Source organism: Protopterus annectens, chromosome 4.part0 (assembly GCF_019279795.1).
Source record: "Protopterus annectens isolate FY-2018-M chromosome 4.part0, PAN1.0, whole genome shotgun sequence".
NCBI lineage: Eukaryota > Metazoa > Chordata > Ceratodontiformes > Protopteridae > Protopterus > Protopterus annectens.
Window position 1 is genome coordinate 689,034,941 of NC_056733.1, and position 12,495 is coordinate 689,047,435.

A 12,495-nucleotide genomic window follows, 5' to 3' on the forward strand; every position below is an offset into this window, starting at 1 on the left:
TAAGAACATAATGTCTTTATCTGATGTTGTCCACTTCATCCCATTAACCTGTGGAACAGAGTCCCCAGCTACTATAATCTAGGGTGGCCATCAAGGAAGGATATTCTTGAGTACAGCAGAACCAAACGGCACTCCTACTGCTGGATATGATGTCCAATTTGTAATGCATAACAAAAGTATGGGGATTTGACCAAGTAGCAGAAGCACAAATGTCAACAGAAACTGCAGACCAAAATGCCTGAAACATGGCCATGGACTTTGTAGACTGCACCCTTACCGGACCTGGTAAAGGAATACCCTTGAAAGAATAAATGTATAACAGTCTTTCAACCATTTAGCCAGCATAACTTTGGTCACCGCTTCACCTTTCTTGGCATTCAAAAAGGAAAAACTGATCACACTTCCTGAAGGGCTTGGTTCTATGGGTGTAAAAATGAAGCTGTTTATGAACATCAAGCATGCGTAAAGTATACTCTCCTTTGTTTTGATACAGAGGAAAAAATACTGGAAGACTGATTGACATTAATGTCATGTGTAAAGTCACTCTGTCTTTATGAAAAAGTGAAAATAGAAATTTTGCAGAAAGAGCTTGGAGCTCAGACACTCTCCTCGTTGAGTTAATTTCTACTAGGAAAATAGTTTTCCAGGAGAGAAATTTCAGATCCACAGTTGTAGAGGGTTAGAACAGGATAAAATCTCAGGAAAAGCATAGGGTCTTTCACTGGTGACCAGAGCAGACAGGTACCCCTAACAAAAGCCTTACATGGTTTTGAAGAGACCAGAGACAAATCAAAACCAAAGTGGAAGTTGGAAGTGGCAGCAAGTTGAACTTTGACTGTAGAATAGCTAGCACCATCTTTGAAAAGGGAAGCTAGAAGGTCTAGTACTACTGAAACCTGGGTTCTAAAGGGATCTATCTGTTTCTGTTCAACCCAAAAGAGAGAATCTTTTCCACTTACTTTTGTAAATTTTTTTGGGTGGAAGCTCTATAGGATGAAATTAAAATTTCTCGAACAGGGGAAGACAGCCTAGGAGATCTAGCCATCATCGGGAGTGGAGAAACTATGCGGTCAATTTCAGGCCCTGAATGTTGGGATGTGGATGCCCAGATGGATGAGAGAGCAGATCTGGACTCGGATCTGACTACATTGGAGGCAAACCAAATGAGAGCGAAAAAAGGCGAACCAGGTTTGTCGAGGCAAAACAGGAGCAATGAGGATCACTTTGCTTAGTAACCTGAAAGCTTTCTGTAGGAACTTGGGAACCAACAGAAGAGGGAGAAAGGCACAGAGTAGACCAGAGGGACAAGCATGAACAGCATCCCTGGAGGACTGTTCCTGAGGAGGGATCAAAGCAAAACTCTTGCTGCTTTTGTTGAGAGGGGACACAATGAGATTGCAAGGATAACCCCATTTCTGGAAGATCGCATCTGCCATGAACTGAATCAGGGACCAATCTTGAGACATCAATAGCACACGGCTGAGCCCATTGACTAGAATGTTGGATAACCCCAGAATGTCCATTGCTACCAGAAAGCGGTTGGAAGAAATCGCCTACTGCCAGAGTCTCATAGCTTCTTGACATAGCAGTAAGACCTAGTTCCTCCCTGTTTGATAATGTACCAAACCTCTGACATGTTGTCCATTTGGATTGCAATAGTCCGCCAAGGAAGAAAGCTGAACAGTTCGTGCAATGCTAGAAGAACCGATCTCGAGAACACTAATATGCAACTTAGTCTCAAGGGTTGCCCTTGTGCCATGGACTGTCCAGCCCAGGCAATGCCCCCCCCCCACCTGAACTGGGAGGCGTCCATGATCAACATGGTGACTCGGGAGGGAAGAACGCATTCCTTGGATGATCATTGGGGAAAGGAGCCACCAGAGAAGAAAGTCCTTGCACACATCAGACAGGCTGATGGGAAGGTTCAAACTGATTCCTGAGAAGAAACCACTGTACCGCCAAGGCCAATTCAAGAACTTGCATGTGGAAATGTGCTACTGGAAGAAGAGTTATGGTTGCTGCCATGGAGCCTAATGCTCTGAGAACTACAGAGGGCAGGGGTTTTTAAGCAGTCAAGATATGACTGACGTGAGACTTTAGATTTGATACCCTGTTCAATGTATGGCAAGCATAGGATGTCTTTGTATCTAGATGTGTCTCTATGAAGTCTATGATCTGCATCAGATCCAGGTGTGACTTCTGCAAATTGACAGTTATCCCCAGTCTAGAGGCTAAGCTGAGGAAGTAATCCCTGGCCTGGAGTAGTAGATGCCTTTAGTCACAACAAGGTTTTGTCAGATGGAGCACTAAAATTTTGTCAGCGCATTTACAAATCAGTTCCACTATATCCAGCTTCTTCCAGGCCCTTTACTACACCAGCTGGGTGAGCAGGTCTGCCAGGGGGACACCCAGATAGTCGATGGACTAGCCCCGAAACACTCCCACAATACTAACTCCTCAAGTGAAGGGTTTTGCAAAGATTATCCACCCTTCTGGTGAAAGATTTCAGGAATATCTAAAAAGGAGACCTCGTTGGTGGTGATTTGGAAGACCCTTCTCTTTCCTCTAAATCGGTATCTGTAGTGAGAGAATCCATGTGCCTCTTTTACATTGTCTCTTCCGAGGGACCTCCTCGGGGTGGGATGGGGGGATACTCCAGGAGATTGTCAAAAGAAGCTTGCTTGGGGATTCACTGAGGGAATGGTGTGGAGGGTTTCTGGAACAGCTGTCCATGTGGCAACTCCAAGGTCTCAGGTACAGTTCCAGAGTGAGATGGGGGAAAGTTCTATAAAAGGTAAGTGCGAGGATATCCTAGGAAGGTGAGGACCCTCTCCACAACCTCAAACAAAAAAGGACTCTGAACCACCTGGAGCTGTCTTGCCGGAGATGAAGCCACCAGAGCAGACACTTCCTAGAGAGAATGTCTTCCACTCCGAAGGGGATTAGGACCAGAGCTGTTAATGGTCGAGGCCCAAGGGGAGGAGATGGCTTAGATTGCTTTGGAGTCGAAGTCAACCCCCACAGAACAGATTTCATATCTACAGCTCCAAGGCACACTTGGAACTGAAGCAGCCGGAGCTGAGCAAGTTGGGGAGAATATCAAAGGTGAAGACATCTCTTTTGGCACCAACACCCGAGCACCAGGACCCAGTGGAAACAACAACTCTGAAACCAGGGGTCAAAATCAGAGACAGAGCTACTGGTTGGAATGGGGAGAGCCTCACAGTTATGGAAATGGACGTGGTGGACACAAGCCCCATCTGGATCCATGTCTCGAGAAATTGCCTCATTTGCTTACCAACATACTTAAGAGGACAAACTTCAGGAAGACCTAGATGAAGTAGAGTAAGGGGGTCTGGGGGATCTCCATGGAAAAGGGGACACAGACCTCCTAGTAGGCACCAGCAAAGACCACCATGGCACCAACAATGCCAGAGCCAACTCGTCCCCGTAGCAACTGAGGAAGAACGGGGGAAAAGAGGAGAGATCAATGTCAAAGCACTCAGAGCCAAACAAGTTGGTTTCAACAGTTTAAATTTTATTCCTGGACAGTTATGAGGAAGACCGCTAGGGAAATGGTCTACAGGACTCCTGGAAATCTCTGGGCTTCTTTGATTTCTTTGATGGGGGGGTTGAGCCCTTGATGTAGAAGGCATTCCTGAGGTAGATGTAGGAGGAAGAACCCCTTTTAAAATGAGTTTACTACTCCTTCCACCAGAGCCTGGGGATGGAAAACTCCAAGTGTCACAGGGAGCATCCAAGTGGAAAGACCCCAAACAGTACATGCACTCCCTGTGGGCATCAGATAAGGGGATCCTTCCACCCACAGGAAGTGCACTTCTTAAAATCTAATAAACTTATTATCAGCCATGAGGAAGAAGGAAAAGGAGAAGTTTTTTTTTTCTAGAAATCCAAGAACTAGATAGGGAAAGAAATTGAAAAGGCGTCAAAGACGACAAGTAGGAAAGGAAACATGAAAAACACTCACCAAAATGACGGAGAAGCCCAAGCCAAGAAACTTGATGCTAACACTAAGCACGGCAAATGACATCTGAGGTACTGTGGAGGAGTGGGTCATTATGGGTAGGTAAGAGGAGCTTAATACAGGAGTCTCAAGCTGAAAGAAAGTAGCCAAGTCTGTTCCTATCATACGAACTGTAATCCCACAGGTTAATGGAATGAAGTGGACATCATATGAATAATTATATTTGTGAAACATGGCAAAACAAGAAAATCTGGAAATATTGGACTTTTTTGGACTTGGTTAAACTTGTACGAGACTCCAGTGTGTGTCCTACTTCATATCATTAATGTTTGGAAAAATACTCAGGAGAGGGGAAGAGGAGGGAGAAAGTTAACTGTACGTAAAACTTTTTTTTCTTAGTACTATTTTAAGGAGTATATGATTTTTTCATGTTTATAAAGTATTTTTTTCCAGTTATTTTTAAATGTAATGTGGATATTAATGTAAATAGGTGCTCCTGTTTTCTTCCCTTCTTCACTCTCTTTGCTCAGTTTTAAGAAATGTAGGCACTGCAATCTAAAAAAAAGATCTGTTTAAAACAGCATGACAAAGAAAAATAAGTGTGCTGTTTCTCATTCTTGCATAGAGGGCTGACTGTGTTAAGGCTATTAGCTTAATCTAGTAACAGAAAGCAAGTAAATGAAAAAGAATATTATCAGTTTTTTGTTCTAGTAAACAAAAGGTATGCTTGGCAGTTGTGTGTCTGGTTCTCATGTCTCTAGCAGGCAATCTGATAAACAGAAATGGCTTGGAGAAAATATTAAATGTTTTTCTGAAAACATTCAAAGTGTTTTCCCAGCCAAGAGAGCTATAGAGATAAGAAAACACCACACAGCACTTAATAGAATCACAGGTTGAACCATGCGTCTTAGGTTTGCAGTTTTGTTTGACATTTTCAATAAAACAAAAAGTGCTTTAAGATGTGAAATATGCTCAAATGTTGATGACAAGAAACAACTGTATAAAAGATAAACTTGCCAAATAGTAATTGCATGTAACACAAGCTGGAACTAGACATTTAACAAAAAACTAAGGTGGGAATAATAATTTTTCAAGAATATTATGATTATTTTAATGTCTTTAAACATTAATGGATAAATACAAAAAAGAAAGAATAGTGAACTATATTAAAAATGTACAGTCCAAATAATTGTGCGACAGGAGACACACCTGGGAAGAACTGAAAATTTGAATTTGATGAAGAAAGGTTTTCAGGATGGTTATTCAGCAGAACACCTGGGACAAAGGAAAAGAAATTAACTATATTAATTGCAAGAGGCGCAGCAATAGTGATAAAAATAGAAGACTATATAAAGATAATAATGGCAGATTTGTAGTGCTAAGGGGCTACTGGCATGTATTTATATTCCACAGAAAACTGCTATAATGAAGTTTAAAAAAATTCTGGGAGAAAAAAAAATCAGCCATCGGCAAGGAATATTACTGAGAGGTGGGGAATGGAATTTGATATACAACAGTGAAGATGTGTCTGGGGCCCAGAAGGGAAAATATAACAAAGGAGGTAGATTTTTAAAAACATTTATGTAAATATTTGGCAAGGAAAATGAGAATTTAGTACTAGGAGTTTGGAGTGAATATACATATTATTCCCAAAGATACAAGAACTGGGCTAGGCTAGACCTAGACAGAATTTACATTTCATAGGAACGTGCATTTAACTGAAGCTCTTGATATGCACCCAATAGCCATTTCAGATCATGTGCCAATAACTAAAATAAACACTTCCTCACTTACCTGTTGAAAAGAGAGGAATTTAAGTAATGGGGAGTGAAAATTACTCAAGAGCTATCAAAAAAAGATAGAAATTTCTTCTGAAAATATAGCTAGGGAGTGGGATAAAATTAAAATGGAGTTTAAAAATAGGGTGGAAATAGAAGAAAGGCAAGATATGGTAAAGCAGTAACAAGACTTATTTAGATTCTATTCCCTCAGAAGAGAAGCAACTGCAGTTTAGAAATATTGCTGTTAGGCAACTGCTTTTTGATAACTAAGCACAGAAACTTTTAGCAGAACGTCTCAGGCAAAAGAAAGTAGAATAGCCTGTCACCAAGCTTAGGGAGCCTATAACAAGGAAGACAACAAGGGATCCTGTAGAAATATTAGAAACATTTTGTAAATTCTATGACAGTATGTATAGAACAGAGAACTATGGAAATCAATAAAAGATACAAATGGAAATATTTATGGAAGAACTAAAATATGCCAAGGCTAGCAACTGATGCTCCTCTACCTCTTAACAGTTAAGATAGCAGGAGCAGAGATAAAAATGGTGATGCATAACCAATCTACAGAAAAGAATAGATATTCATGTGGAAGTTTGGAAGCTAGGAGGAAAAAAACTGATAACTATCTGGAAGGTTTTAACAGTATTTTAAGAGGCGGAGAAGTACCAACATACTGGAAGAAAGCGGTGGCAGGCGTAATACCTAAAGAAAGTAAAATCAATCAGATCCAGCTTCATATAGGCCCATTTCAATACTAAACCATGATTATAAAGTGTTCATGTGTAGAATGGCTAAAAAAATGGAAAGTTGGTCCAAACAATCCATTACCTATTAAAAACGGAGAATGCTGTCAAGCCTTTTTACAGGCTGTGGCCAATACACTTGAGTTTACAGTTTGCTTACTTGTTGGCTTCTATTAAGATGTCCAACAAATATGGTACTTTCCTAGCACTGTTCTGTGGTCCTACTGGACTTCTGGGGTTGTGTCTACTGCAGGAAGCATATGGGATCAATTTGTCATCCTCTACAAGCTTAACAACTCCTTGTACTCCCCAAAACCTGATCATTCAAGATAAGTAGCAGCTTTGTCGTCATATATGCACTTCACAAAAGACTCCAGGGTGAGTCAAGATGTAATCTTTTACAAAGGGCTTTCCTTGGCCTCTTCTGGGACTTAAAAAAAGGTGGAGAAATCCTCTTGTTGGGGGATATCTTTCGAGGATCCAAAGGGGCCACAATGCTGTTGCTCAGATGGGGAAGACCAGCTAGAAGGCAAAGATTTCAAGGTAAAGTTAATCCGCAGATAAAAGTGCTGAAATGGAGGGTATGGGGGTAGTAATCACACAATGTAAATGATTGTAACAACAGTCATAGACAAATACTAAGCTATCTGCCCTTGCAGGCCATTTTACGCCTAGCCAATTTCCTTTTCAAAGAATGAGAATCAAATTCTGTACCTTGTGAATACGAGGTAAACCTCCTAACCATTACACCAGTCCCCAACCCATATATGTTCATAGGTAAACACTTGGCAATAGGTCTGGAAACTATTGCACACATAACCAACAACCAGACAGCTACCAAAGGTGAAAAATCAAACCTTGTGCCTGTGAGGTAAACTCCTTAACCACTAAGCCAGTCCTAATGTAGTCTGGCTCATCAATAGGTTCTTTGATAGTTACTAGGCATGCAGTCCAGGAGAACATCAAGGCCCAAATTCCCAATTCCCCCAAAAGTACTGGCTGGTTGGGCCCCTTTAAGAAATTAAATGCCGAAGGAATTAAACCCTGTGCCACAGAAACAGTTCATTAGCAGCTAAGTGCCTTAACATCCTTCACCAACTGCCATATTTAAAAGATTCAAACCTTGCACTCTTTACATAGTAAGCAGCAACATTAACCTACTATACTATTTTGCTTTTAGTGTACTGAGGCCAATTAGCTTGGCATCAATACAGATGCTTAAAGGCCAACATCAGGCCCAATAATCTAATTTTAATTCCTAAATCTAAATTTCTGGAATCAGCTTAAAGAACACCACTAGTATCAAAAAGGACTTTATTACAGAAGACAGATAACAAAAGCAAATGATAAAGAACCTATATTTCTTTATTCACTTTTTCCAGAATTTCCATTCAAATAAAAAATTGTAGCCCAAGCCCACCTGCCTCTTGCCTGAGCTTGAAGTCTGAACAGACACAGAACTAGTGTATTACGGGATATGAGGAGAGTACCAAATAGTCTGAGAAAGTTTTACATGCCAACCAATCCTGGGACCAGCGGCTTTAGTCATCTATTATATAGTACGGACCATCCACTTACCAAATAAGACTTTGCATAACCTAAGCAAATATGATAACTATGGCAGACTACCCTTCTTATATTTGCCATACCATAACAACCATTTCTTCTATTTTCACCTAGTACATCATGCAGTAACTCTGACTAGCTAACAGACTTCAGAGATTTTATAAAGGACTACATAAGTTCTGTATATTAAAGTGACATAGAATGGTACCTTATGTAAACTGCACTTGCTACTTGAGAACAGCACTCTTCTATGGTATTGATTAACTGAGAAAGAGTCATGTCTGGTCCCTAAACAAAGGAGAAAGAAAAGACAAATATTTACTACATGGTGAAAAGTACTAAATTATTGCTGTCAATACAAAAAGACTAAACAAAACAGACAATATAGTTGCAAAAAACATTGTACATTACCTTCTATACAAGTGTTACTCAAGAGTCAGTCACATAGAGATTTACTGGTATATTACAGCATGTAGTGGCTGCAGAGAAAAGTGTACTGCACTAAAAAGTTTTGTTTTCAGACGAGGAAAGTGTGACAGGCTGCACTGTTTACACAGTTACCTTGTATAGAAGGCTGTATTTAACAAAGATAAAATTCTTCTTCTTTCATAAAAAGTATCTACACAACTGTGTTTACTGCCCAGTAAATGTTGCAACATGAAAAATATAAACTGTACAGCATATACAACTGCATTCAATGAAAATGCAAAGCTGATCCTGCTTTATGCCATTAGTCTGTTTAAATCCATTTTTTTTCTTTTATTTGAGGATAAATATAAAGCTGTGCACATTTTACAAAATACAATGCTTATTTTAAGGGTAACACAGCAATTGAGCTCTTGGTATGCCAGAATGGTTGTATGCAATGCAGTGATACAGTATAAACAGGGAAGGGCATATGCTGGTACTGGACAGCTATCATTAACCCTTACTGTGTACACTTTTACATACAGAATATTGGACAAGATCCAGTAACTCTTTGCAGAATTGCACTGGATTTAGTCTCTAAAGTGGGTAAAATACTGGGCAGCCAGTGAATGACTCTGCTCTACAGCTGTACAGTGAAACATTTGGGTATGTCAAGTGCTGGCTAAAAATCACGCCAGCAGTGTACACTAAATGGGGACTTATAAGGTCAACTGCCCCTCATTTATTTTGTGATCAGACATTTGAATAATGATGTCATATCCCTTGACCTTAACATAACTGGTGGCAGTGAATGGTATTCTATGCCCACTGGTCACGGTGGTCTCACCTTAAAAAGTTGGTCGAGTACCATGCAACAGACATTCTGGCGCCCCTTGAAGCTCACCCTTGCCGGCAAACGCAACAAAGCTCACCCTTGCCTGCAAACGCAGCAAAGCTCACCCCTGCCGGCAAACGCAGCAAAGCTCACCCCTGCCGGCAAACGCAGCAAAGCTCACCCCTGCCGCAAACGCAGCAAAGCTCACCCTGCCGGCAAACGCAGCAAAGCTCACCCCTGCCGGCAAACGCAGCAAAGCGCACCCCTGGCGTCAAACGCAGCAAAGCTCACCCCTGCCGGCAAACGCAGCAAAGCTCACCCCTGCCGGCAAACGCAGCAAAGCTCACCCCTGCCGGCAAACGCAGCAAAGCTCACCCCTGCCGGCAAACGCAGCAAAGCTCACCCCTGCCGGCAAACGCAGCAAAGCTCACCCCTGCCGGCAAACGCAAAGTACAGTTGTGTACACCTACCATAAATGTAGATGTTAGAGTGCCTTAACTGTTGCAGTCATGACTGTAGGGTTCTCCCCTGCCGGCAGGCAGTCCTCGGTCGGCCAGAATCCCAAAGTCTGGGTCTGGCGTCAGCTGTTCAACCATGCTCCCTGATGTCAGAGTGCCAGGAGTACAAAGCTGACAGCCGATGCCATCTTCTCCAGTTTTTCTTGCCCCAGATGTCAGGAATCCCAAAATGAGAAAGGTCCCATACCCTTTGCAAATACACCTCAGAAGAATGGTGAAATAAAGGAACCACACAAAAGTAAAAATAAGAGGGGACAGGAGGGAGGGAAACCCAGACTGCAACAGTGAAGACACTCTAACATCTACATTTATGGTAGGTGTACACAACTGTACTATGTTCATCATGTTTCACTGTTGCAGTCATAACTGTAGGGTACAATCCCAAAGCTGAAAGAAAGGGAGGTGGTCATAAAGAAGAAGGGGTGGCTAAAAGGCCCTGCAAGATGGCAGAGGCAAAGCCTGCCTTAGACTTAGAGTAGAGAGGTAGATTGTAGTGCTTAGAAAAAGTATGCACTGAACTCCCAAGTTGCAGCTTCCAAAATGTCTTTGGTAGGAACTCCCCTGAAGAAGGCCGCAGAAGTGGCAGCAGCTCTTGTAGAATGAGTCCGTATACTCCCTGGGATTTGCTTTCCATGGTGTGAATAAAAAAATCTGATTCCATGAGCAATCCATTTACAAATGGTCTGTTTTGAAATGGCTTTACCTTGGGAACTTGAAGCATAAGAAACAAACAATTGCTCTGATTTTCTGATGTCCTTGGTTCTGTCCAGATAAAAACGTAGTTGTCTGTGTACATCCAAGGAATGTAAGATCCTTTCCCCTTTATTTTGAGGAATGGGGAAAAAAGTTGGCAAGTGGATAGTTTGATTTAAAGCCACTTTGGAAACCACCTTAGGCATGAAGGTAGGAATAGTCCTCAAAGACACCCTGTCTTGATGAAAAATAATATAAGGCTCCACAGCCATAAGAGCTTGTAACTCTGAAACTCTCCTGGCAGAGGTAAGGGCTAACAGGATAGCTGTCTTCCAAGATAAAAACTTGATGTCAGAAGAGGCAGCAGGCTCAAAAGGAGGCAAGGTTAGTTTTTCCAAAACATAGTTGAGATCCCAAGCAGGAATGGGAGGAGATGTAGGAGGTCTTAAATTCTTAGCTCCTCTGAGAAACTGTCTCATGAGCTGGTGGGAAAAGATTGGAGGGTCTGGATTATAATGAGCAGAAATAGCAGAGGCATGTATCTTAATGGAAGAGAAAGAGAGACCCTTATGTAAGAGATCTGTCAAGTAAAGTAAAATTGAAGGAATGTTCGGAAGAAGAGGATCAGAATCCTGAGCCTGCATCCAGGAACAAAATATTTTCCATTTTCCTGCATAAGATTTTCTAGTGCTAGGACATCTGGCTTCTAAAATGACATCCATAACCTGCTTGGGTAGGAAAGAAGAAATCAAAGGCCCTGGATTAACCAGGCCACCAGGCTGAGAGTTCTGACACGAGTGTAGAACCTGACCCTGATGTTGGGACAGAAGGTTCGGAGACCGAGGTAAAAGCCAAGGGGGCTCCAGACATAGGTTTTTAGAGTGGAGTACCAAAACTGTCGAGGTCAATTTGGGGCCAGCAAGATTATCATCTTGGGCTTGTCCTGTTTTATCTTTAATAATACCCATGGAAGAAGAGGTAGAGGCGGAAAGGCATATCCCGAGAGGTTCCTCCAACTGATTGATAGGGCATCCACTTTCCAAGCTTCTTTGTGGAAAGTCCTGGTGCAAAAATTCTGTAGTTGATGATTGAGATGGGATGCAAAGAGGTCTATGTGAGGACATCCCCAGACTGCTGTTATCATCCTGAATATTTTGGTGTCCAGCATCCACTCGTGGGGATCCGAAAGTTTTCTGCTCAGACTGTCTGCCAGGAAGTTTTGCTTCCCTGGTAGAAAGTGAGCTTAAAGGTCCAGATTGCAAGCTAGAGCTGTGTTCCATAGATCCATGGCTAGTCTGCAAAGGGGGTAGGAATGAGATCCCCCTTGTTTGTTTATGTATCACATAACTGTGGTGTTGTCTGTCCGTATTAGTAGTTGTCCTGGTTGTAGAAGATTCCTGAAGGCCATTAGAGCTTTCTGAACGGCTAACATTTCCTTTAAATTGATATGCAGGTGCTTCTGATCCTTTGTCCAAAGGCCCTGCAGACAGTTGCCCTGAAAATGGGCTCCCCAAGCATAATCCGAGGCGTCCGTGGTTAGAATCGGAGTGGCAGGAGGCAGACAGAAGGGTTTCCCTTTGTTTAGAGTGCATGCCCTGGACCACCAAAGAAATTCCTTTTGAAGGCAAGGCAGGACAGAGATCAGTATGTCTATACTGTGGCAATGCTGAGACCATACACTTTTTAGGTACCACCGTATTTTCCTCATGTGTAGTCTTGCATATGGTACGAGAAGGATGCAGGCTGCCATGTAACCCAAAGCCTGCAGGAATCTCCTTGCAGATAGCCGAGTTAAAGTTGCCAAGGTTTTGAAAGTTGAAGCCAGCTGTAATTGTTTTTCGGATGTCGGAAATGCCATCTGGGTTATGGTGTTTAGAAGAGCACCCAGAAAAGTTATCTGCTGTGAGGGTGTCAAATTTGACTTTATGTTTACAGAGAATCCCAGGAACTTGAGGAGGTTCTG

At 42.0% G+C, this 12,495-nt stretch overlaps 1 protein-coding gene across 1 annotated transcript in view; it reads right to left on the reverse strand.

Moving 5' to 3' along the window:
• ANAPC5 (anaphase promoting complex subunit 5) overlaps positions 1-12,495 on the reverse strand; it is a 1,323,163-nt gene that overhangs the window by 1,255,367 nt on the left and 55,301 nt on the right. The window contains exon 2 of the mRNA XM_044069767.1: positions 8,287-8,366. Within this exon, the coding sequence (XP_043925702.1) occupies positions 8,287-8,366 (80 nt within the window). The remainder of the gene's footprint in view (positions 1-8,286; positions 8,367-12,495) is intronic.